Source organism: Heteronotia binoei, chromosome 15 (assembly GCF_032191835.1).
Source record: "Heteronotia binoei isolate CCM8104 ecotype False Entrance Well chromosome 15, APGP_CSIRO_Hbin_v1, whole genome shotgun sequence".
Classification (NCBI taxonomy): Eukaryota; Metazoa; Chordata; class Lepidosauria; order Squamata; family Gekkonidae; genus Heteronotia; species Heteronotia binoei.
Window position 1 is genome coordinate 11,176,445 of NC_083237.1, and position 27,520 is coordinate 11,203,964.

The following is a 27,520-nucleotide window of genomic DNA, read 5'->3' on the forward strand; positions in this document are numbered from 1 at the left end:
TCATCTTCTAGAATTTTCTGAAAGCCAACAGAGGTTTGGAATGAAGATCAAATTACAGTGATTTGGACAATTCGAGTGGGAAATGATTCATTTTGCGAACAAGAACCCTAGAAACTTTCATACCAAACACTTTTTTTGTGTGGCTTTGAACACAAGTTTGTTCTGCTCCTTCACGTAGGAGAAATGTAGGCACATTCAAGACTAGTATGACAACCAGGGGTGGAATTCTAGCAGGGGCTCCTTTGCATATTAGGCCACATACCCCTGATGTAGCCAATCCTCCGGGAGCTTACAAAAATAGCCTTGTAAGCTCCTGGAGGATTCGCTACATCAGGGTGCGTGTGGCCTAATATACAAAAGAGCTCCTGTTAGAATTCCACCCCTGATGACAACCAAAGATGAAGAGGATAAAGTCATGATTTTGATAGGGAACTTGATGCAGAACTTTCAGTATATGCAGTCAATTTGCAGTACATTTATGCAGAAATCACAGTGAGTTCAGTGGACCTAACTCTAGGCATAGTTTTTGTAGACCACAATTTAATTTATTGAGAACATTCATTGATTCAGCCAGAGTTGCTCAAAATGGTGCTCTGCTTCTATTCTGAAAGGAGGGTCATTGCCCAAATCCTCTTGTATCTAGGAGACAGGTGTTAAGTTTTTTGATATGACAAAGTAGGCTGCTATGGAAATCCAAGCTGTTCCCCTGAATTCTGTCATGTCTCCCTGTTTGGTCATGGATCCATCATAGCTTTCCTGCAGAATTTCAGCCCATGGAGTTGACAGTCACATGTTCTGGTTTGCCAGGACATATTTATGGGCTGCAAGTAGGCAACAGAAAGAGGATATTTTTGGAGTACCAAATAGGGAGTGTTATTTGGCTTGCTTGCTCAAAACATATATATATGGTTGAACTGCAGAGCAATGGATACATTAGCAATGAATCAGAGTTTCTAATAAAGAATATCACCTGAAAGATGTGCATTTTCTCCCTATCTCTCTGTTTGGTTTGCCACCCCCAAAAGGAACTCCCACATTGCAGGTTTTACACTGGTGACCTTTTGGTCTTTAAGTCCAATACGTGATAGTAGAGATAGAACTTCATGACTAGGGGCATGCAGACTTGAAGGATGGCCTTTGCTGAAATGAGCTGCTGCAGCCGTTTTGCTCAACAAAGCAATGCTCTTGGCAAAGAGTGACCAAGAGAGAGATCTTGGGGTCATAGAAGATAACTAACTGAAAATTTCGAGACTGTGCAATTGCAATTAAAAAAGGCAAACACAATGCTGGGAATTATTAGGAAGGGAATTGAAAACAAATCAGCAACTATCATAATGCCACTGTACAAATCGATGGTGCGACCTCATTTGAAATACTGTGTACAATTATGGTCACCGCATCGCAAAAAAAGATATTATAGCATTGGAAAAAGTGCATAAAAGGGCAACTAGAATGATTAAAGGGTTGGAACACTTTCCCTATGAAGAAAAGCTAAAATGCTTGGGGCTCTTTAGCTTGGAGAATTGTCAACTGAGGGGTGACATGATAGAGGTTTACAAGATTATGCATGGGTTAGAGAAGGGAGCGAAAGAAGTACTTTTCTCCCTTTCTCACAATATGAAAACTTGTGGACATTGAATGAAATTGCTGAGCAGTCAGGTTAGAACGGATAAAGAAGTACTTCTTCACTCATAGGGTGATTAACACATGGAATTAATAAACCATGAAAAAAAACACATGGAATTAACTACCAAGGGAGGTGGTGGTGGCTACAAGCAAAATCAGCTTCAAGAGGGGATTGGATACGCATATGGAGCAGAGGTACATCAGTGGCTATTAGACACAGCTTATCATTGGAAAGGTCTGTCTGGGGCAGTGATGCTTTGTAATTCTTGGTGCTGGGGGAAAGGATAGTGGAAGGGCTTCTAATACTCCTGATGGCACTTTGGGTTTTTTGGCCACTGTATGAAACAGAGTGCTGGACTGGATGGGCCATTGGCCTGATCCAAGAGGGCTTCTCTTATGTTCTTATCAAGGGCAGCATGTTTCTTGACTGATCCTGAGATGCTTCCCAGAGGAAAAGAATATCAAGTAGCTTGAACAAGAACCTCGATATTTCTCCCAACGCAAGTTCGTCTGTGGAGTCTCATTGGTGTCCCCCCCAAACTTGTGAAATGCTTAAAACTAATTTCTGACATTCTATAGTACAATTCAAGAAACAATAACCTGTCTGGCTCCTGAGACAAATGCTCCCTTCCGTTCTTTTCACTGGTTAGTACCTTGGCTTGGCCTAGTGGACCATGCTCCCAAATGAGATCAGGAGGGTCTGTAAAATTGAGTTGTTTCACCAGACATTCAGGTTGAGGCAGCAGACATGAAAGAATATGCCCCCCCCCCCCCAGTGTCAATTGCTTCAGCTGCTTCAATTACTCCATGGATCATTCACATTTATTGTCTCCAGTAACAGCTGAGTTATTAAATCGGAATGATCCACCACCTTTTTCTGGCATGGGCTTACTGAGCACTGAAATGTAACTGACTGCTGAACTGCCAGTTAGGCATTTTAAATGAGTCATTGGAATTCTTCCTTGGAATTAATGTTTTGTAGATTCAGTGTTTTATGGAATGGTTAATTGTTTGATATAACAGAAGGCATTCTGAGTCCATTTGTGGGGTAGGTTGGGATATAAATCTTAATCAATCAATCAGACAATGGAAAGTAAAAAAATCCCCTTCTTAAAACTTCACTACCTTTCCTATCTTTTATAAGTGTGCCTTCTTGTTGGTGTGTGTGTGTGTGTTAGGATGAATGTAACTAAAGAAAAAAAAAAGAAAGAAAGAAAGAAAGAAAGAAAGAAAGAAAGAAAGAAAGAAAGAAAGAAAGAAAGAAAGAAAGAAAGAAAGAAAGAAAGAAAGAAAGAAAGAAAGAAAGAAAGAAAGAAAGAAAGAGACGAAATTGGAATTACAATGGTTAGTTATTTTTTTCTCCTTATTAGTGCCTCTTTCCTGTTCAGCTCTGGTCTCAATACAATGATGTAGCATTTGGGGGAAAAGATACAGCCTAGTAACCCAGCACTAGACACCAAAATAGCAAAGATCCCCACGGCTGTCTTGGATTTCCCTTTGCTGCTCATATGGGCTGGAACCAAAGAAACCCAAACACTACAAAAGATCAGCATGCTGAAAGTGATGAACTTGGTTTCATTAAAACTGTCCGGCAATTTCCTGGCTAGAAAAGCCACAGTCAAGCTGATGAGGGATAGAAGCCCCATGTAGCCGAAGACAATATAAAACATAGTGACAGACCTCTGGTTACATTCTAGTATGATACTTTGTGCCAGAGACTCTGTGTCAAAATCAGGAAAAGGTGGTGAGGTTGCCAGCCACACCATAGAAATGCTGGCTTGAACAAGGGAACAGGAAAGGATGATGGAGTTAGCCAGCCATTTCCCCACCCACTTCCTCATGCTGGACCCTGGTTTGGTGGCCATGAAAGCTACAACCACAGTAATGGTTTTGGCCAAAACACAGGAAACAGCCACTGAGAAGATGATGCTGAAAGCAGACTGTCGGAGGAAGCAGGTCACCTTGCTTGGTCGGCCAAGGAATAGCAAAGAAGAGAGGGAGCAGAGCAGGAGAGCGATGAGAAGTACGTAAGTGATCTCTCGGTTGTTGGCTTTGACGATGGGGGTGTCTTTGTGCTTAATGAAGATTCCTAGCACTGTGGCTGTGATGAGGGAAAAACAGACAGCTGAGGAAGCCAAACTAATTCCTAAAGGTTCTTCATAAGTCAGGAAACTCAATGACTTGGGGATGCATCCATCTTTGTCTTTGCTTGGATACTGATCACTGCGGCATTTGATGCAATCGTCCATATCTGAAAGAAAGAAAAAAAAAGATGAAGAAAGCCTATCATATTGATAGTTGACATGGGACAAATTATATTTCATGTAGAAGAAATGTGGAGAACATTGTTCATTTTTACTTTTGGGGTTTCATATGGTGCTATTCCAAAAACCCTAGATTACATCTGGGGTTATTACAGCGATTATTGTTATTTTTATTGTTGTTATTGTTACCATTGTTGTTCTACATTGCTTTTAGGTATTTATCTTTATGCTGATGCAACAAGACTTTGGTTTCTAATGCCAGTCTCCAAGTTGTACCAAAGTGAGCATTGCACAACCAGTAAGCTTTCCTAGTATGATGCTGAGGATCCCACTCATCCCTTGTCTTCATTACTCAGACATAACCCCAGGTTTGTTTATGGAGCACATGGAGAAGAGGTCCATCAGTGGCTATTAGCCACAGCTTATTGTTTGAACTCTCTGTCTGGGGCAGTGGGGGGGCACAATGGAAGGGCTTCTACCCCACTGGTGGACCTTCTGATGGCACCTTGGTTTTTTTGGCCACTGTGTGACACAGAGTGTTGGATTGGATGTGCTATTGGACTGATCCAACATAGCTTCTCTTATGTTCTTATGTTTGTTTTTTGAAATGACTGCTTTTCAATGGACCCTTCCTTCATACAAAGTCTGACCAGCCCATTTGATTCCAGAATCAATGTAGGATTCAGAATTTGTAAACATAGCTGTGGGAAAGAATTGCGGATCCCCAGATGAAAGAAGCTGAATTTGGTGACCATTCTGTAAGACTGATGTTAATGCAGAATGAGGATTTTTTTTGCCATCACTCAGTTTTATTCAGGTTTCAGGGAAACCCTGGATGATGCCAATTTTTGACACTGCAAAGGCTCACTGTGTTACTTGTCTGGTGAACAATTTGCAGGTAGATTCACTTCTATCCAGCATGACTTCAATATAATTTGTGACCATTAAAGTTTAGGATGATACCTGCGAGTCATATGGGCTTACCCAGATGGGTAATTAAAGTACCCATAAAAGAAGCAATCATCTTGGGAAAAAGACAGTCCTTCAATGTATTTGGGGAGGGATGGTGGCTCGGTATTAGAGCATCTGCTTGGGAAGCAGAAGGTCCCAGGTTCAATCCCTGGCATCTCCAAAAAAGGGTCCAGGCAAATAGGTGTGAAAAACCTCAGCTTGAGACCCTGGAGAGCTGCTGCCAGTCTGAGAAGACAATACTGACTTTGATGGACCAAGGGTCTGATTCAGTATAAGGCAGCTTTATATGTTCATATGTTCATGTTCATTTCTTGTGCCCAAGTGATTTGATCAATGATTCTAGTCTAATCATTCAAAAGTATGTTGGCTTTATATTGGCAGACTCCTTGATTGTGACGCATTGGTGAGATCCTTTTCTAACCCATTTTGGAAAAGGTTTTTGATCTGAAATTACTTAGGCTGCCTATTGGATGCATTTTACAAAATCAAAGAGAGGCAGAAGTCACCATAACGAGGCTTCTTTCAATACCATTAGGGGAGGGATGGTGGCTCAGTGGTAGAGCATCTGTTTGGGAAGCAGAAGGTCCCAGGTTCAATCCTCGGCATCTCCAACTAAAAAGGGTCCAGGCAAATAGGTGTGAAAAACCTCAGCTTGAGACCCTGGAGAGCCGCTGCCAGTCTGAGAAGACAATACTGACTTTGATGGACCCAGGGTCTGATTCAGTTTAAGGCAGCTTCATATGTTCATATGTTCCATAGAAATGTGACAGTCAAATCATCTGAAGTAACCGTACATAGTGATGTATGATATCACCTACCTGTTTGGCTTGAAATCTTCCCTTCTGGGCATGGAACACAATCATAGCAGCAAAATTCCTCCCCTTCTCTCTTTCTCTTATGATAGCCAGCTTTGCAGTAATCACTGCACACAGAAAGGGGCACTGTCTAAAGAAGTTTTGGAAGAGAAACATTAGACATTAAAGTTTATCAGCTGAGATATGCAGAAAGGCATAAGCAATTACGAACATCATGATATCATTGTGATATCTACAACCAGTTAAGTCTCCACCCATTACAACACATGTTTAATCATTGATATTATTATTATTACAATTGCATTTCTTTGATGGATCAGGAATATCTGGATTATGCAGACAACACATCGACTACACCACACACTGTAACCTCTCAGAGAATAATTTCCCCATGGCTGTCATATCTATCTGTTAAAGTTAATGAGGTCTTCAAGTGGGGGGGGAGAATTTTTCACTATCTCAAATGTCTGGAAAATATGAAATTGGTTTCATTTTTTTTAAAAAAAAAATACAGATGTTTTAGAATTTAAATATATATTTGAATTGTTTGAATACATGCTTTGACCTGTCTTGAAGAATGAGTCTAATAAAGCAAGAAAAAGACCACAATATGCAAATCAGAACAAAAAAAAGGCCCTCGGTTAACAACCTGAAGAGTGGAGGAACACCTAACAAAACTGAAACAGATACCTCATTAAAAATAGTCTGCCACACAATAATATTCTCGTGAATGATGAATTTTTCTCCTTCAGCTGCATTGGGATTTACGTCTCCAATTTTCACTCTGTGGAATGACTTGTTTGGGAACATGACCAGGTTGGTTATATCAAATCCACCTCGCACTTCCCTTTTACCATTAAAAGACACAGTTTCTCCAGCCGAGTTGTTGAAGGTAATGCTTTGTAGAACAGGGTGGACCTAGTTGAAAGGGGCAAACAAAGCAAAACATTGGAGTCTGAGTGTTGAGATATGCCAATGTTCTTCTTTCATATCATTTCAAAATTTCAAAGAAAAAAATCCTGTTATTTTTTTCAGTTGAAGAAGACTGACAGTACACAGTATTTTTTTCCTACTCTGATTAACACAAGGATTAAGAATGCACAAAAAGTTGACTCCAGATACTGTATTTTATTATTAGACCAGAGACAGGATATTTTCTCATCTTCTGCCAACATAGACATGGTAACAGAGACATTTTCTTGGATCGGTATTACCTTCCAAGGCTGGAGATCTTGAAGTTCCATAATCTTCCCATTATCTGTTGCCTTGGGATTGAATCTGGATGAATATAATACTTGAATAGCATGTGCTATGGCATAGACTGCATTGTAAATGCTGTAGCTGTGACCAGTCATGCTCATTTCAAAAAGGGAACTATGAAGATTCTCCAGCCTCTCTTCGCCGGTACATGTTTCATTGAGCCCCACTGGCTCCTGGGGATTTGGATAGAAACAGTCAAATGCTTGCTCCCAGAACACCTTGAGAAAACCATTTCCTTGGTTATCAAAGGGCTTTACATCTTGAAGAAATTTCTGGAAGCCATGCGGCTGATTTGAGTGAATTGTGAAGGAAAGCGTTCCATGGAAGAACTCAAACTCCCATTCCCTCTGAAGTCTTGTCAGTGCAAATTCTATTTGTGGTGTCATAATCCACACTTTCCTCAATGATGCATCTTCCTTATAACTGGGATTGCCTAGAAATAGAAGAGTGCTGAGTCCTATAAGGACCGCTGAGTCTCCATAGAGGATAAATGTGTTGGCTTTGCAGTCTCTGAAAGGTAGATATGTATTTATAAATATATCAGTGAGATAATCCCTATCATTCCAGTTGGGTTTGTTTGGAATTTTGTTTATCAAAACTGAACAGATACCATTTTGGGAAAGAAGTGGCTCCAGGGCCTTCAAGAAATGTTCTCCACTGTCATCATCCCCAGCAAGAAGCCCAACCCATGTCCATTGGAAATGGAGAAGTAAGTGGATGATCCCCATATTCTGAAGGGCTTCATTGGGGACCATGTGGTAAAAGGAAGGGGACTGGTTTGCATCCCTCTCTTCTGGTGCAAATGAACCATACGTCAGCTGAAAAAGAATATATGTTTTACATGTGTTAAGGAACTCGTTGACTGCAAGTGACTGATTTTATATGACAATTTTGTGAAGGAAGCTGTAGATTTGGCAAGAGTTGATTCATCTCAGGTGGTGGTGACATAGGATGGTTGTTGGAAATCCGTGTTTTAAAAGCATCTCACACTATCACATGAACAGATTGTGTTGCCTTATAATGAGCAAGGAACTGGTCTAATGGTCAATAATGCCTCTATTTATGCTAAGGGTTTGTCACATCACCTAACGCAAAACTTTAATAGAAAACATCAGAGATTGAGTCTGCCATTTTGTAAGCAAAACAGACGCTCTACCACTTATTGTGAGGAAAAACCCCCTACTTTTCCTAATATGTGCCCATCATGATCACCAACATGGTTGCCAGGGCGCCTGGAGAAGTAAGCTTGCATCCGCCTGGCCAGTGAATGCGAGTGATGCTACCCAGGAACTACATAAGACTCCAGTGTACCTATTAACAAGTATATGAGCGCTTGAGTCAGGCACAGAGTGTCTGCAGCCGCGCTCTAACTTGTCCCCGCCATCACGTGGAACCCGCCATGGCAAGGAGGAGGCTACGCCGCCACGGAGCTGTCCAGGCGAACGGTGTGAAGCGTTAAGCATGGAAACCACTGTGTTTTGCTTACACCACATGTAGCCATCTTCCTGCCTGGTTGGGCTTCATTCCTTCTATGTGGGAACCTCACGTACACACCTTGAGTCATTCCTAGCCCGCAAGCAACCCACTTAGTTTATGAATGGATTAATGGCTCCACTATTAATCCTGATTGCCCAGTGGTTTCCTAAACAACTGTCTTCACCCCGGAGAGTTGAGAAAGAGGAAGAATCTCTCCTGATACCATCAAGCCTTTTTGTCTACACCGGAATACCTAGGTGCATATCTGATTCTCTATTGTCCCTTTCCCAGTTAATCCCATCTCCTCCCAATCACCCAGTCATTCCCACATTGATACCTACGGAGCCGCCCCAGGCCCTGTCGCAACCTGGAAGTTTCCAGGATGCCCAGGATGAAGGTGATGTTCATTGGTTGAAGTACACACCCAATCAGGTGTCGCCATTGACCCACCATTGGTCCAGCCGAAGTCCAGCCTTCTTGGTCATCAGCAGAACCTCCCATTACCACTCCCAGTCACCTCCCATCCCCTCAGGACTAAGGTGACTCTATATAACCTGTGGACTAGCTACCCACAGGTGTGCCCTCTACTCAGTAAACCCCCCCATTCCCGCTGGGTAGTAACACCCCCGATTCCTGATCAGTTTCGGGACCTTTCCCCCATTTCCTCATTCGTCGCCATCGGAGCCTTCCATTGGAGTCTGCGAGAGGTAGTATTACCCTGTATGTCAATTCCTTTATGTTCCCCTATCGATCTCTCTATTTTTCCTAGACCTGTATGAATGTGTGATTGATTTTGTACCTTGTGTGAACGAACTATTGTTTCAAATAAACCACAATTGATTTTATTAAATTAGAGTTCTTTATTGAGCATTGACTCTCTGATCGGTTGAGCCTGGTATACAATTGATAACAAAGATTCCGTTGTGGGGCTAGCTGTCTCTCACTCTAATTCCCCAACTTTATTTTGAGAGCAGTTTCCCTAACAGAAATTGGTGGAGAAAGCTTGGGCATTATCCTGTTTGTGTGAACGCACGCGAGTCGACACGCGTGTCTTCATACAGACAGACGTAAGGTTGCACCGTTCAGAAAGTCTTGCTAGCGAGGCTATTGCGTGAGTGATTGAGTGAATGAGTTCTGTGTGAACGGCTCTAGCGAGCATTTCTATAATTTGTGGGTCGGGCTGCTCCCCTTTCTATCATTCAGCGTTGGACTTCTCAGCCGCCCCGAGGAGGCCAGACACCTCGCAAGAGGACTGAGCCCGATCGAATGCAAGGGGGAAGTCCCGTGAAGCCTGGCCGCCGTCCCGAGGCCTTCTAAACGCGTCTATCGTGGGAGGGAATGTCAGGACAGGCTAGGATTGTTTAAGATCTGGATAGAGCACCCTTCCCTTCTCCTTTTCTTTAGAGCTTAGTGCACACACGCACACACACTACATACACATACACCTACACACGCACACCCAAGTCCTTACACGAGTCTAGGCCAAGGCTAGTCTAAGGCACCCGACAGTCAAGAAGGCAAGCGGGTCACAGGACCGTTGCAATCTGATTGCTGGGCAACTTTTATTTTGTTTTTGTTTGCCCGGTGACGCGATCGTTGGGTCGGCCCGTGGCTCCCTTTTCACCCGAGACGCGATCGTTGGGTCGGCTCGTGGATTTTCCCTTTGGCTGAGACGCAATCATAGGATTGGCTCATTGCCTAAAACTCTGCCCGGTGACGCGATCGTTGGGTCGGCCCGTGGCTCCCTTCTTCACCCGAGACGCGATCGTTGGGTCGGCTCGTGGATTTTCCCTTTGGCTGAGACGCAATCATAGGATTGGCTCATTGCCTAAAACTCTGCCCGGTGACGCGATCGTTGGGTCGGCCCGTGGCTCCCTTCTTCACCCGAGACGCGATCGTTGGGTCGGCTCGTGGATTTCCCCTGGTGGCCGAGACGCAATCATAGGATTGGCTCGTTGCCTACAACTTGGCCCGGAGACGCGATCGTTGGGTCGGCCCGTGGCTCCCTTTTCACCCGAGACGCGATCGTTGGGTCGGCTCGGTGCCCCGTAACTTTAGCTGAAACACCACTGGAGGTTGACAGTAGACAAGGAAAAAAAAAAAAAATAAACTAAAGTAAAACTCACCCCCACGCTAAAATGGAGATTTTCGCCAAAAAGGAGGAAGTCCCCAAGTTGGAAAAATGGTTGTTAAAGAAAGGGGACAACCCTTGGCACAAGGGAATCTTTGACCAAGGCCCTGATCCCCTCCAGTCCTTTAGAGATATATTTGAAGAAAATTGCAACAACAAAACAATTAGCACTGGCAAAAGAGACCTTTTTGCCACGTGGGGTTTGTTTGAAGCCCTGCGGGATAGCTCAGCCCTGATTAAACAACTTAGGGAGCAGCTTACGCAGAGAGATCAGGAAGTGAAACAGCACGAAGTGCAGGCAGAGAAGAAAGAACAAGAATTGGAGACAATTCTTAAAAAACACGCAGAGGTGCTGGAGAGGGAATTCCAAAAGCAGACTGCTGAAAGGGAATCCATACTCCAGAACCATGCGGCGGTGCTGGAGAGGGAGTTCCAAAGGCAAACGGCAGAAAGGGAATTCCTACTCCAGAACCATGCAGAAAAATTGGAACAAGTGCAGCAGGGTCACGAAATTGAAAAGGCAGAGCTCCATAGGAGACACGCTGCAGAAATAGACAGGATAGCGCAGGAGAATAACACCTTGGATCTTGACTGGCAACAGGCAAGTCGGACCGTAGAGGAGATTAAGGCTGAGAAACTCACCCTAGCTATAGCATATCAAGAGACAGTAACAGCTCTAAAGAAAGCCCAAACGCAAATAAAAGCATTGAGCAAGGAGCTGGAGCAAACTAAAAACCGGAATGACAAACTGCAACATGCCGTTGAGATAGCCACAGAAACGGTGAAGAAAACCAAAGAGGCAGCTAATCATGAGGCGTGTAAAAAAGAAATTGCCTCATTGCAGCAGAAGTTAGACCGTAAAAATGCTCTTATAGCAACGGTCTCCCCATCCACCTTCTATGCTTTTTCGGACGAGGAAAGTGAGGATGAGGGAGAAATACAACCAGTTTCCCGGGTTTCGGAGCCATGGGGGATTACCCCCGCCCCAATATACCCGGTGGTCACCCGACAAACCACCACTAAACAAGGGGGCGACACAGAAACTGTACAAATAACTAAGGAAGTTCAAGATTGGAAGATCGAGAACGTTAAAATGGCTTTTCAAATCCTCGGTCCATATAATAAAGAGACATCGGTACAATGGATGATGCAACTGAAACGGGAATACCCGGACATCACCATCAAGGAATTAAATCAGGTTCTGCGACTGGCCGCAGCGGGCCCAAATGCAGAAAAAGTAAGGGCCCAATTGGTGATCCCATACCCAGATACACTCACCACCCGGGAATGGATAGCTGAAATATTAGCAGTCACCTGGGAGGAAGAGAGCATTAAATATGTTTACAACCAGCTTGTACAGGGTCCGGATGAGGACCCCCTAATTTATCTATCAAAAAAACAGTTCCTAGCCGTAATTGCAGATGTAGTCATAGTAGATGAGGGAAAACCGCCCGATTATAATGACGAGGATTTTGTCCTTGATGTCATCCAAGGTCTTAATAGGACCACCAGACAGATGTTAGGACCCACCCATGCACACAACCCCGAGTGGGATCTCCTTCATTCTAACCTCAAGAATATCAGTAGATATATAGGTAAATATGGGCCTGATAAAAGGGGTAACAAGAAGGACCGCGCTAAGGAAGCCGTTAACACGGTTACTTATGCCAACAATGGGCCTCACTCTCAGTACCAGAAGAGGGAAGTTAATCCGGACCCCTATAACCCATCGCAGCCTCCAGTCAATCCTCCAACAGGACAAAATAAGCACACCCAAGGGCGGAACAACGGGAAACCGGCCAGGCAGAAGCCAGGAGCGGGGGGGGGAAACCCTAACTATCAACCAAGAGTCCCCCCTCCACCAGTGCAACCCACGGCCCCTTTTCCTCCTCCCGCAGTGCAACCGCACCCGGCCCCACAGCCTAACACAATGACGGGCCCTTATGGGGAGGCATATCAAGATTTACAGAGTCAGAGTCGAGGGTACAAGCCTTCCTTTAACGGAAAGGCCGAGCGGACTCGTTTTTGGAATTCGCTATCGCCCGTAGAACAGACTCAGCGGAAGGCGCTCTGGAACTTTTTACTCCGTGCAGGGTGCGATATGACCAATATGGATCTAGCACCCACTGCACTTTTGATGGAAAGGCAACAACAAGTGATACAGGGGTGGGGAAACCAGCAGCCGTCTGCTCCCCCACCTCCGCCAACCCAATCTCATTTTGCGGCACCTCAAGGGTATGCGCCGCCCGTAGCTGCAGTAGTTCAACATCCGCCCCCTCCAATGCACCCCACTGTTCAGCTATATCCGGCTCCGATAGCCGCGGTCCAGCAGCAAACGGTCGTTAACAGTCCGGAATATGAGGAACAGGGTCTGTGCTAGGGGTGCCCGGGGCCCACTGATCTCCCCGAAGGAGTAGTGGCTAGACTTAAGCCAGACACTTGGGGGAGACCAATGGTAAAGGCAGGCATTGGGGCCCCAGGGAACATTAAACCTGCCACTCTACTAGTAGACACAGGAGCATCGATTAGTGTGCTCCATCCAACGCTAGTTACTCAAGGAACCCAGACAGATAACACTCTGGAACTGGCTGGGTATGCGGGAGGAAGCCATCTCTCCCACATCTGGAAAAAGATTCCAATCACAGTAGGGAGACTCAAAGCCACCATGAGAGCCTGTAATAATGCAGGAGAAGACGATGGGATGATTGGGGCTCCCTTCTTAAAGAAAAACCATTTAACGGTAGATTTAGCCAACGGACTCCTGTGGCACATCCCGGGAGGCCCGGACTTTATTAATGCTATACACCGATGTGCAGCTTTAAAGGCTCCCTTCCCTGTGTGTTCAGTAACGGGAGATCTATGGACCCTAAAGTTTCCCGGGGTATGGATTACTGACAAGGCGGAGTGTGGGACTGTGAGAAACGCTTGTGTTCTCATAGAAGGCAAAGATCCTCCTCCCCAGCGTCAGTACAAATACCCCGCGGAAGCGGAAACAGGGATAGGAAAAACAATTGAGGGTCTGTTGAAGTGGGACGTCATCCTCCCAATGCAGTCCATCTGCAATGCCCCCTTGTGGCCGGTCTTAAAGGCAGATGGAGTAACTTGGAGGATGACAGTGGATTTCAGAGCCCTCAATGCAGTGACTCCCCCGGTGGCCCCGGTGGTCGCCAAGTACAACGAGATAGTGGCAGCCATTGCAGCGGGATCTAAATTTTACAGCGTGGTGGACTTGGCCAACGCGTTCCACTCGATCCGCCTGCACGAATCTTGTTGGTATAAATTTGCATTTACCTTCCGCGGCCAACAATACGTGTTCAAGCGGACACCGCAGGGCTTCCATTCCAGCCCAAGCATTTGTCACGCGCATGTTGTACAGATGTGGGACCGACTGCTGCCCGGATCAAAGGATTGCGTGCTCAGTTATGTAGATGACGTGCTGATCCACGCAGAGACAGAGGAGAAGGTCCGGGAGGTCACTGAGGAGGTCCTCAACCTCATCCAGGAAACGGGCTTCAGAGCAAGCAGGGAGAAAGCCCAGCTAGTAAAGACCGAGGTGAAGTACCTCGGCATCACACTAGGAGCAGAAGGGAGAACACCGGACTCACAGAGAGTGGAAGTGATTTCCAAACTCCCTGCCCCCACAGACCCCCACTCACTAAGAGCTTTGTTAGGTACCTTTAACTTTTCCCGAGATTTCATCGAGATGTTCTCCGAGAAAGCCCGACCTCTTTATGAGCTCCTGAAGAAAGATGTGCAGTGGTATTGGGGACCGGAGCAGCAAAAGGCTTTTGCAGAGCTCAAAAATGACCTCGCAAAGGCTCCGGCGCTTGCCCATCCCGACGTTACCCAGCCGTTTTTCATTCAGCTGGCTATCTCGGAGCACAGTCTGGGGGCTACTCTGATCCAGAGACGAGCGGGATCGCAGAGGGTGGTGGCTTACGCCTCCAGGAACCTTACTTCCGTGGAGGAAAAATTCTCCCCCTGCGAGAAGGTCTGCCTCGCTCTGGTTTGGAGTTTAACCCATTGGGAGTTTATAATAGGAGGAGCAAGGGTGGTAGTTCAAACCACTCATTCCCCTCTTAAGTATATTCTCTCCGGGAAAGTTAAAGATGGGCAAGTTTCGAACCAAAGGATCGCCCAATGGACGCTGGCGTTAACTAATAGAGGGGTCGATTTCCAGAAGGAACAAAAGGAACCGCCCTCGCCCTATGGCCTTGTAGTTGAAGGGGAAGAGCATGAGTGTCCGCTGCCAGTGGTACAACATATACCCTGGCCAGTTAATGGAGGAATAACCCTAGCGGAAGCCCGACAACAAGAGCTTGTTTGTTGGTTTTGCGATGGGTCTTCTTTCCATGTAAATGGCTCAGCTCGAACCGGCTACGGCGCCATTAGAGTGCAGGATTCCCTAGTCCTTAAAGGAACCGTCCGCCCTCATTCTAGCCAAGCCGCAGAAGTGGAAGCAGTGCTAGCAATCCTCCAGTTCGAGCCTTTGGATGTTCCTCTAGCCATTTTTACAGATTCTCATTGGACGGTGCAGGCGATCACGGCCTGGCTGCCCATTTGGAAGAAGCAGAATTGGCAGAATAGCGAGGGGAAAACAGTCGCGCATTCTCAGAAATGGCTGCAAATAGCGGAGAGAATAGAGGCGCGAACTGACTCCACCTACGTGACTCATGTTAAGGGACATCAGAGACAATATACAGAGGAAGGGATGTGGAACAATAGAGTAGACGCTATTGCCAAAGAAGCTGCATTCGCAGACAGCAATCCTTTCCGCTCACCCCCCACCTTTCCTTTACACCCGGTTACCACCCGGAACCAGAGCAAAGGGAGGGAAATCCTAATGGATCTGGGCGAGCTCCAGACAGACGACCCAGAGATCCTGGAGCTTGCCAAAGCCCAAAAGGATGAAACGGGGAAATATACCATCATTCAGAAAGAGGGCATTTACTGGGCAGTAGATAGTCAGGGGGAGCAACACTGGATTGTACCCCTGCAGGTCAGAGGGGATTTAATCAAGTTTGTGCACGAGCAGGGACACCGCGGTGCAAATCTAACTTTGGAGCGGGTAAAGGAGACGGGCTGGTGGCCGGGCATGCGCCAGGAAGTAGCACAGTGGGTCAATAATTGCCTTGCGTGCGCTATGGTTAATGCCGACACATCAGGACCCAAAGCTCCCATCCAGCACCAAAGAATAGAGGGACCCTGGGCTCGTATACAAATCGATTTTATCGGCCCCCTTCCCCGCACAGCAAGAGGGAATCGATACTGCCTCACGGTGATCGATCCCTTCAGCAAATGGGTGGAGGCCTTCCCGTGTAAATATAATACTGCCGCTACTACTGCTAAAATTTTATTTAACCACCTATGGACGAGGTGGGGAATCCCGAGGGTCATGGACTCGGATTTGGGGTCACACTTCATCGGGGAGGTCACGAAGGAATTATGCAAAGCCTTGGGGGTGGAACAGCGGTTTCACATTGCCGGGCACCCCCAAGCCTCAGGGGCAATTGAGAGGACTAACCGGACTATCAAGGAAGCCCTACGGAAAGTAGTGAAGTCCACAGGCAGGGATTGGGATGAAAAGTTACCCATTATCCTGATGGCACTGAGGGGTACTACTGCAGTTCATGGTCACACACCGCATATGGTCATGACAGGAAGGAAAATGGTGTTGCCAGAAGCCTTCTGGCTCAAAACACAACTTCCATCTGACTGGATGCCGGTGGTTGTGAATGACGCATGGGTGCAATCGCTAGTCACGGAGGTCCACAATATTCACCTGGAGGTAGCTAAACAACTAGGAAAAACACAGCAAGCGATGGATCAGAGATTAGGATGGGTTAAAAACCCTCGAGTGTGGGATCCAGGCCAGCTAGTGCTATATAGGAGATTCTCGCAAAACGAGCACTCCTTGGAAGCCAAATGGTTAGGTCCCGTCCCGATAACACTGAGGATCAGCCCAGCAGTCTACCAAGTAGAAATTCAGAAAAAGAACGGGGAGACCTGGCGAAAGTACTTCCACTGTTCCCAACTCAAGGAATGGAAGGGGACTGCGCCAGCTAACCCTAATCAGATTCAGCAACCTGAAGAGGCGCCGCCGCAGAGAAGAGCTGAAATCCGACAAATCTCTGTCATGCCCTGCCCTGAACCGGTGGATTTTCCCTTAAGTGATACTTTCCTCACCCTTGGTGTAACTTGAACAAGTCCAAGTACAAAGATTCCTGAGACAGACCTGTCCACAGTAATCTAGGGGGGGGGGTGCAGGAGAAAAGAACTCAGAACACAAACATGTAATTTTACAGCAAGTTTTTTTTTTCCTCTTCTTTTCTTCTCTCTTGCGAACATTACTCCTTCCCTTTCCCCCTATTCCCCAACCTTGCCTTAGTACTTTGACTCCTTCAAGCTCATAGAAATAGCAAGAAGGGTCTACAGCGCAATCTTATCTTTTATTTTCAGGTACACAATATGGATTACCAGAATGTGAAGGTGAGATTTGTGAGAACAATGATGTATGCAATGTATTTAGTGTTGATGCTAATGCAGGAGGAATGTACAGCTGATAGAGCAGTATTGCCCACTATAGTCCCATTCTCTCATTGGAGATGTAAGACAAGCCTATATCCCAAGGAAATCATGCTGTGCAAAGTCATAAAGTCTAATTATGGGGAAAATGACAGCAGACTCCCCAGAAGCAGCTATGACTTTCGCAGCTGTGATGAAGAGTGGGTCAGACCACCTAATATGATTCTGTTATGTGCTGGGACCAGAATGTTAACGCAGGAACTGTACTGTTTTTCTCATGAGGACACCATGAGACCTCTAGTGCCAATGCATTGTGTTTATGTCCCAAAGGGCCCACGGAAATTAACAACAACGCCCACAATAACTTCTAGCGCTACTCCAGCCTCTAAAGGGTTTACTGAGGACATGGGGCCATACTGTGAAATTGCAATCGTGTCGACCGCAGTGTGGAGCGCAAAGAATCCTTTCAAATTTATATTATCAATTGGCTCTAGGATAGAAAAGCCGCTTGCGTTCTCAATACAGACACCTAGTGGAGAGACGCATCACTACCAGCTAACTGCATGGTCAAATAAAAATTGGATTGTTACTGATTCGGAGTTAGGGACACAGGGACCTCCTGACTGGTTTATAGTAATAGACCCTCTATGCCAGCGGGAGTCCGCGATGGGAATGAAATTCACCAAATTGGGCACCTTCAACACAGAGCTTCCATCGGAGGAAGGAAACTACACCCTCACAATAGGGAATTTTACCCAGCTCCCATTCAACCCTCTCATTCCAGACGCTGAGAGCACATTAAGTGCCAACTCTCACATAATTGGCTCCCATGTGATTAAGCGGGATATTAGGGAACAAGTTTTAATTCGGCCACAGATGGTATTAAAGGAAATCAGGGTCAGCCTGACGGGATTAAATACCATCGAAAAATTGCCACAATGTGCTCCCTACTTGGAACCCAGTAAAAAGGGTTGGGAGGCTTGGCTGCAGTTATGGGTGGGGAACACGCCTCGCAGATTGAAACGATCTGTAGGAGACTGGGTAGCACCAGTTGCTGGAGGAGTAGCGGTTTTAGATTCTATAAATATAGAAACCCTCGCAAATAAATTTGCCTACGCTACCTCCTATATTTCCCAGCTGGGAAAACCCATTAATGACTCTTTCCACACCATCTCTGAAGTCCAGCATTCCATCAGCTCCATTTTAGTAAATTGGGAAAACCAAATTGAAAGAGATTTTGCCTTGCTGCTGAGAGGCACTCAATCACTACAATTAAATATTTCTTTAGCACTGGCATGCACCCAGGCTCAAGCTATGAATTTAGCAGTAACCATGGGCATGATCAGACAAGCCACGGAGGGAAATATCCCCCTGGAAATCAAGCAGTTAATTAAGCCAGAAATTCCCACCCCGCAAGTGGAATTGGAAGCCTGGTGGACTCTGGTGAATACATCTTTCTCCGTGGACAGGCAGGAATTGAGACTTCTCATCCTGATGCCCACTGCACAAAGGTTCTTTTATGTACACCCCGTTGTGCCACTGGGGCTGCAAGTGGGACCAACCGAAGTTCTGTATTCCTTGGACTCAGATAAATGGGCCAGGAATGAAAACGGAAGTTGGGAAGCTGTGGGTCTACAGGCATGTGTACACAAAGACAACCTGGGATTTATCTGTGATGAGCAGACTCTACAAACTCACCACCCCTGCGTGAACCCCTTAAGGGACTCCCCTCAAGAATGCAAATATGCGCTTAGGCAAGAGAACGCCTCCGCTTTTGTGTACTTGGGAAGAGGGTGTGCTTGCGTGAGGACGTATTGTGAGTACCTCATCATAAATACTTTCCACATCCAACCCATGCTCCCAGATGTAAACAGATGCTTCTGTAACTTATCTTCCATTGTGGGATGCGATATAGAATTCACAGTCCCCATATGGACTAGGGAAGAAATCCTGCTGGCCCCGAGTCTGTTCAAATTCATCCAGCCAGTTTTTCTGGGCATGGGGCTGCGGGCGATTAGATCCCTGCTGTCCCATCCCCTTTTAAAACAGACCTTGCAGGAAATTAAGAGGAGCGGAGACACAGCGTCCATGGTGGTTAAACATGATGGACAGGAAATCTCCGGGCTACTGACACAGATCAAGGACACGGGAAAGCATTCGTTCCTTGACGCGCTCCTTGGCTGGAGCCCTACTGGGTCAGCGATCCTTAACGTAGCCCTGCACCCTATTGTAGTCATTTTGGTCTTCCAGATTATACTCTGCATTGCAATAATTGTCTTGGGGTGCTGGCTGAGAAAGCAGCTCAAGAAGGTGGACGAGCTCCAAACCATGTGGAGATATCGTCCCCTCGTCATAGAAAAGCCCTAAGTACCGCCTTGAATCCCTTCCCCACTTGTGCGAGGGGGGGGGGGGAGGCTCCCTTTCTTCATTCCTTTTCCAAGATCTTTCTTTTACTTGTAAGGGAGGGCTGTATAGCCCAAGGGAAAGGGAGAGGGGAGAAAGGCGACGAAACCGAACCGTGGAGGGAGGACCAACAGTGGCAAGGTAGAGCTTGCAAGGGCTGCCACCCGAGGGTTCAGAAGTATTCATCGGAAGACTCCCATCGGGTGCGTGCCCTGCTTTGCCACTTCAGGCTCCCATCTGAACCGGATCGCGCCAGGCGCGTCAGTTCGACAGGCCCACTGGGACCCCCGGTTTTGCAGCCCCACATGTTTAACAACAGCGGGGACCGGCCGGGTCACAGGCTAAAGCCGTCGGATCATCCCCCTCTGATGCCTCGATTCCACCAAGTAGCTAAAGGGTCACAACGAGTCAAATGAAAGCTCGGCCCAATATATATATTAAATCCCTACACCCTGTGTATGGGTTTGGAAAACTTCCCCCTCCTTGCTCACCCCTGAACAAGGCTTTAAGGGGTAAAGACCCCACTGCCCCGTCGCTCCCAGATCACCCTGTATTTGGGGCATTTGCATAGATCTCTTCGGCACATGCTCCAACTTTCGGGATGGGAAACAGAGGACGATGGGAAGTGTAGTCCCCACAGCCCGTTTTTACATTATGCATGTCAGTATATGTCAGCCCCTCGCTCTGTTCCTATGGGGAGTTCTATCTTTTACCAAGTAAAGGGTGGGCTCGTTGGCCCAGGGGGAAGGGGTGAGAGGAAGCCCAAATTGAGCAGAACAAACTCAGGGCATTCTTGCAAGTGTTGGATCGCTTCTTGATGGCCTAGATAACAGTCCCACCAAGTGATCCATCACTACAAGGCCCAAAGTGACTCTGGGACAGAACCTGTTCTGACCCAGAGAGACTCCCAGCAGTCCAGTGTTTGAGCTCTGTGACTCTTCCGGCGCTCCGTGATCCTGAAGGAACACAGGGAACGGAGAGGGGAAGAAGTTGCAGACGCTCAAAGCATCAGGAACCTGGCGCAGCCACTGTTCTGACCCATTGGGACGCCTGAGCGTGCAGCCCTTACCCACATAACTGTGGAAGGGACTCAGGCTGTGCATGGGCACCCGAACCGAGGAGCTTAGGAAAGGCCACCTCCCCCGGGCACCCTAGGTCCGCCAGCTACCTTTTTAGATTAAAAAGGCAACGCGGGCAAAGAGCAATCTTGGAGCCAATACACCTGAATTATGGCCCGTTCACAAGCCACTATTCCCACAAGGAGCGGACCGAACCCAGGTCCATATATTTGATAAATGTTTTATAATATCCTACTCCCAACATGCCTTAGGCTTAGTTCATCTGCATAAACACACCATGCGCATGCACTAACCCAAAGTGCAGGATTGGAGACATCTGGGACTTAGAGTTCTAACCCCCCATGGGGTAATGAATTATTGCTATTAAGATTTGTCTATCTTTTACCAGAGAAGGTTGGGCCGCCGAAGCAGCCCGAGGGTTAAAAGAGGGCAGGCACTGACACTTGCCCTCCGGAGCGCGGAGCTCCAGCTAAAAGTTCCGCCCACCTAAGGGTCTCAGGGGGCCAGAACAGACTCTGCACCAGGTGCCATACTTGCAGGGGCACCCTGAGTTTGTAAAGGCGCACACGAGACCAGGCAGAATGCTTGAACTCGGCCCCCACCGGGAACGCCAAACACACCGAAGCACCTTCAAGTCACGGTGACTCTGGCTTTCCCCCACCAGAAAGGAGTGCCCAATAATAGGAATACCGCTGAAATTAAACCTCAAACCTTTTGGGGTGATTTTGAATAAAGGGGGTGCCCCACAATGGCCCCAGGGACCCATTTCAAGGCAAAAGAGTATTTGCATATGTGCCTCCCACTTGGTTTGCTTAATGAACTGAATATCCTCTTTGCCCGACGCCTCTGTGAACCGCCCTGTCTGCCAGTAGAAGGCAGCGCTCAGCGGAAGACATGACGTGTCAGTCTACCCGTTGTCATCTCCCGGGCGGGAGAAGGGACGGAAGATGGGATTTTGGCCGACCAGCCATGTTTATATGTATGTTTGTAAGATGTTATGAATCTATTCTTGACCAAAAGAAGGGTGCCCACCCTTTTCGGGGGGGGCTGGGCTCAAAAATTAGAGCAGGCTTTTGGAGAAATTGCGAGGCCGAACCAGGGAGTGTGGAGCTGGAGGGAGCGAGAATCGAGTTAGCCCTTTTACGAGCTATCTCATCAAGCTTTCCCAAGAAGCATCTCCCTGGCGGAAGGCCTCTCCTGGTGGTGTAGGCTCGGAGAAGCCCACCCAAAGGAGTAACCGGCCGCGCTCAAAGCCCTCCTCACCATGGTTTCCATCGCATGGTCAGGTTAGCGTGAGGGACGGGAAGAAAAAGAAAAACCCCCCACACTGCTTTGCTCAGGGTCATTTGCATCTCCCACACCCACCAATAGACCACTGGCACCACATTAAGGGCACGACCCCACAGGAAGTGGGAACCTCCAGGCAACGCAGAACCCTCCCCTGCCAATCCAAACTTTGATTGACAGACAGAGACCCTTAGGTTGAGTGTCAATGGGAACCTAAGTTTTCCTTATGTGTTTGTTTTTGCTTATGTTCTATCTTTTACCAAGTAAAGGGGGAGTCCCCCCCTCCCAGTCAGGGAGGGACTCCAATAGGCCCTAAAAGAGAACCACGCTTAAGCGGGTTCTCTGGAGCCCAAACGGGCTCCCGATTAAAATATGGGAAGCGATCCCTGGGTCTACTTCCCCGAACCTACACACCAGGAGAGGCCTTTCCGTGGCCACACTCCCCGGTTCGGGTTGTAGACCCATGGGTCCGCACGTCCATCGTATGCCGTTCCCCTATGCCAAACCTATAGGGCACGGGAGCGGACCTACTTTAAGATTGAAGAGAACAGTCCGGAGCCAAACGGGGAAAGGGCTGCAAAAGTATAAGAAACTATGACTGTGTATTAGTGTTTTGTCTGGAAAGTTTATTATTGTGCTAGAACTGTATATACTTGGACAAAAGTCTGTAAAAACCTCTCCCAGAACCCTTTGTCCATGACATTTACATAAATATACAGGAAACTCCTTCTGACAGGGTCTCCCCAGACCATGTGAACGGGCCCCCGACCGGATCCGAGCAGGATCGGAGGCCTCCGTGTTGGGCATGCTCCATGGGTGACTTGACCTCACTATGGGCAGCCTGAATACAAGGGGGGGGGGGGTGGGATATCCGCTGCAGACTCCTCGGCGCCGCCAGCCTCCTCCCCTCCAGAAGGAGACTACAGACAAGCCAAATGAGAAGGGAAACCTCCCCGTTCCCCAGCGTGGAAGTTATCGAGGGGGGGAGAAGAAGACCGAAGACCAAAAAGGTCAGACAGATGAATTATGTATTAGCATAGTGATAGGATTTGTGTTTTATTATATGTATGAAATGTAACCCAGTGATTTTAAATGACTTGCCTTGGGAATCTGCGTATAATATAAAATGCTTACTGCCTGTCTAATCAATTATGGCAGCCTAGCCGGTCTAGACTGCACACATGATTTCTGCTTTTAAGTGACCTTTGATTCGAATACCTTGTATCTGGAGATTCACCATGTTTTTTTTTATTTTATGGATTTTAATAATGCTATATTTTGCTTTTAAGTAACCTTTTAAATTTAAATACTTTGTATTATGAGATTTTATTATGTGCCTTTATGAATTTTAATACTGTTATATGAACCCTTGGTTCAGATACTGTGTATTGTGAAACTTTACTATGTGTTTTAATAATGCTATATGAAATATTGAATATGTACAATGTATCCCAGAAGGCCTCCCTGTAAGCACGAACGCCAAGGAAGGATCTGATGGCCCATTGGCATTTTTAAATTATGTTTTTGAGTAGTTTTAGATAGTGGCTCCAACCTTTTTGCAGGTAGCCGGTATTCCATAGTAGATTTCCCATGCTTCAAGGGTTTAACGCCCTCTTAACGAAGCCCCGTTTTTCTTTATTTTTATCCGTTGCATATGCGAGACTTCGCCACTAGGCGGTGACGTCAGTCTCGAGGGGGGGAACTGTGAGGAAAAACCCCCTACTTTTCCTAATATGTGCCCATCATGATCACCAACATGGTTGCCAGGGCGCCTGGAGAAGTAAGCTTGCATCCGCCTGGCCAGTGAATGCGAGTGATGCTACCCAGGAACTACATAAGACTCCAGTGTACCTATTAACAAGTATATGAGCGCTTGAGTCAGGCACAGAGTGTCTGCAGCCGCGCTCTAACTTGTCCCCGCCATCACGTGGAACCCGCCATGGCAAGGAGGAGGCTACGCCGCCACGGAGCTGTCCAGGCGAACGGTGTGAAGCGTTAAGCATGGAAACCACTGTGTTTTGCTTACACCACATGTAGCCATCTTCCTGCCTGGTTGGGCTTCATTCCTTCTATGTGGGAACCTCACGTACACACCTTGAGTCATTCCTAGCCCGCAAGCAACCCACTTAGTTTATGAATGGATTAATGGCTCCACTATTAATCCTGATTGCCCAGTGGTTTCCTAAACAACTGTCTTCACCCCGGAGAGTTGAGAAAGAGGAAGAATCTCTCCTGATACCATCAAGCCTTTTTGTCTACACCGGAATACCTAGGTGCATATCTGATTCTCTATTGTCCCTTTCCCAGTTAATCCCATCTCCTCCCAATCACCCAGTCATTCCCACATTGATACCTACGGAGCCGCCCCAGGCCCTGTCGCAACCTGGAAGTTTCCAGGATGCCCAGGATGAAGGTGATGTTCATTGGTTGAAGTACACACCCAATCAGGTGTCGCCATTGACCCACCATTGGTCCAGCCGAAGTCCAGCCTTCTTGGTCATCAGCAGAACCTCCCATTACCACTCCCAGTCACCTCCCATCCCCTCAGGACTAAGGTGACTCTATATAACCTGTGGACTAGCTACCCACAGGTGTGCCCTCTACTCAGTAAACCCCCCCATTCCCGCTGGGTAGTAACACCCCCGATTCCTGATCAGTTTCGGGACCTTTCCCCCATTTCCTCATTCGTCGCCATCGGAGCCTTCCATTGGAGTCTGCGAGAGGTAGTATTACCCTGTATGTCAATTCCTTTATGTTCCCCTATCGATCTCTCTATTTTTCCTAGACCTGTATGAATGTGTGATTGATTTTGTACCTTGTGTGAACGAACTATTGTTTCAAATAAACCACAATTGATTTTATTAAATTAGAGTTCTTTATTGAGCATTGACTCTCTGATCGGTTGAGCCTGGTATACAATTGATAACAAAGATTCCGTTGTGGGGCTAGCTGTCTCTCACTCTAATTCCCCAACTTTATTTTGAGAGCAGTTTCCCTAACATTATGCTCAGACCTTCCTGATTCCCCCTTGTTATTCTCCTCCCTTGTGTTGAAGCAACTTTCTTTGCATTCATATTTTTTAACATTCACCCCCTCTATTTTCCTTAATACTCCCCTCAAAGAAAATCCCAGAAAATGACCATTATAATTTGAAACATCTTCTAATCACATGAACAGATTGTGTTGCCTCATAATGAGTCAGCAACTGGAATAATGGCCAATAATGGCTATTTTGATTGACAGTGCCTCTCCAGGTATTTATGTTAACGGTTTGTCACATCACCTAACACAAAAGCATAACAGAAAATGTCAGAGATTGAATCTGCCAATTCTAAACAAAACAGATGTTCTACCACTTATCCCCAGAACTTCTTGACTTCTCCTTATTCTCTTTCCTTGCATGAAGCAACTTTCCTTGTATTCATTTTTACTGACATTAACCCACCCACCCCATCTTCCTTAACACTTCCAAAACTCCCAGAACATAAATATAAGTATTTTTACATCATTTCTTCTAATCACAGATCTTACCTGTGGAATCTTGTATAGACTTAGGATATCTGACATGTGGAAAGAGGTATCAGAGCTAAATCCCCCAATGACAGCTACTATGTTTTTGTGGACATCACATTCATAGTTAGGAACATATCGATGCAATTTATAGAGCAAACCAAGGGTGGTACGATAGGTCATTTTCATATCATAGCAGCTATCATAGATGTGGAACCCAAGAGTGATGTTGAGCAAGAATGTGGGATTTTGGTTAATCTCTTTTATGGCAAACACCAGAGCCAGGACATGCTGGTAAAATTTTATCATTGTACTGAAAACAGAGATATGAAGAATAATCACACTCTTGGTTGGGTGAGGTTGTTGTTAATAAATGAAAGAACACTACACAAGACAGTATGGAATACAGAGATAGCAGAGAGTTTCTTGTGTGGAGATTCAGATAAGGGTGTTATAAGCATGTCTCCATCAACAAAAGTTTGGAGAGTGTGTTAATGCTGTCTGCTGCTCTCCAGCTCAGGAAGAGTTGTTCTTTCTGGATGAAGACAAATTTTTAAAATGACTAATTTTATGGACTACAAACAAGCTTTGATCAATAAGATTCTGAATATGATCAGAAAAGAGGAACACCGGTGGGGAGGGCCAAGAGTCTTCTTCCCCGCCCCCTTTGACTACCCATGCCCGTCAATATACCTGTGCTAAAATGCAGGGTCAGGTAGAAATACCTAATAATTCCTTACTATGGATCCCTGTATAACTCTTGAGCAGGATGTTGTCTGAAGTTTATTTCATGCAAATGGTAAAATAAATGAGAAGCAATTTCACCAATGAGAAGATCTCCCGGCTGGAACCATTCATGCGGAACAGGGAGTGGATCCTTCACACCACACTTGATGGCCTCTGTTTTGGATGTAAGTGAAGGTAGAAGCAGCAGCAGCACTAGTTCCAACATACTACCAGGAATAAGAATCCTTCTTGTACCTTCTCACAGACTCAGCCTTCCTTCATTAACATACCTCTTCAGAGCAAAGATGATCAGATAGCATGTCTGTCTTAAAAAGGCAACTTCTGAAGAATTAAATTCATCTTCAGAGAGTTCCTCCTTCCAGCTGTCAATAGCTGGATGGTTTTTATAACTATTCATTTCCTATTTCTAAATTTTCTCCAAGGCCAAGGGAGCTTTGGAGGAGAGAGAAAATTACAGTGATTTGGACAATTCGAATGGGAAATAATTACTTCTGCCAACGGTAACTTTAGAAAACTTGGAAGCAAACAGGTTACATTTTTGTCTGTTTTGAACTCATGTTTATTATGCATCATTTTTTTAGCATTATTGCTGGGACTTTTCCTGAGCATGTTTACAAGGAGGGTGGAATATAAATAAAGAAAAAAAAAAATAAAATCTGAAGTAATGCAAGCAAAGGGAGACAGATTCGTAATTGCTCTGATGAGCAAACTTGAAGAAAACGAAGCTGTGACTTTGATAGGGGATCCAGTGCAAAACCTTCTGTATGTGCAGACAATGTGCAGTATATTTTATCAGAACTCTTGGTGGTCAATCAAATTAACTCCTTCTCCAAGGGTTTTTTTTTTTTGGTAAAATGGTTTTATTTATTTACAAAATTCATCCTTTTTGGCCACAGTCATAAAAGTGACTCACAGCTTCCATTCTAAAAGAAACATCATTGCCCACATCTATTACGGTGTAGGGTATAAGCTTCTAAGGCTTGTAGAGGAAAAATTGCCAATCCCCCTGGTTCCTCTAAATTTTCTCCTGTTCCAGTTGACTCACTATACCCTCATGAATCCATCAAGGCTATCCTACAGAACTTTGGTCCAATCAAGGTGAAGGGCAGACACTGGTTTGCCTAGCAACCTTTATGGGTTTCAAGAAGGCAACAGAAAGATTAGAGATGTGGAGTTCAGGGTGGGGAAGCATGCTTGGCTTGCTTGGTCAAATAATAGATAAAACTGAACTGCAGCACTAGCAATGAACCAGTTTAACTAATAAAACATATCTCTTCCTAGGTGTCTGTAGTCTCACCCTTTGTATACACAGATTGCTGCCCTTAGGAGAAACAGTTTTTTCAAAAAAAATATTTCATTTAAATATATTCATCTAAGATATTTATTAACTGCCTTCCTACCTTATAAGAACTCAAGGCAGCTTCC

At 46.0% G+C, this 27,520-nt stretch overlaps 1 protein-coding gene across 1 annotated transcript in view; it reads right to left on the bottom strand.

Moving 5' to 3' along the window:
• Window positions 1-2,975: 2,975 nt before the first annotated feature.
• Window positions 2,976-27,520, bottom strand: part of LOC132583013 (vomeronasal type-2 receptor 26-like) — a 30,575-nt gene continuing 6,030 nt past the window's right edge. The window contains exons 3-6 of the mRNA XM_060254679.1: window positions 6,892-7,370; window positions 6,368-6,595; window positions 5,681-5,807; window positions 2,976-3,877 (exon numbers count right to left, since the gene is read on the bottom strand). Of these exons, the coding sequence (XP_060110662.1) occupies window positions 2,976-3,877; window positions 5,681-5,807; window positions 6,368-6,595; window positions 6,892-7,370 (1,736 nt within the window). The remainder of the gene's footprint in view (window positions 3,878-5,680; window positions 5,808-6,367; window positions 6,596-6,891; window positions 7,371-27,520) is intronic.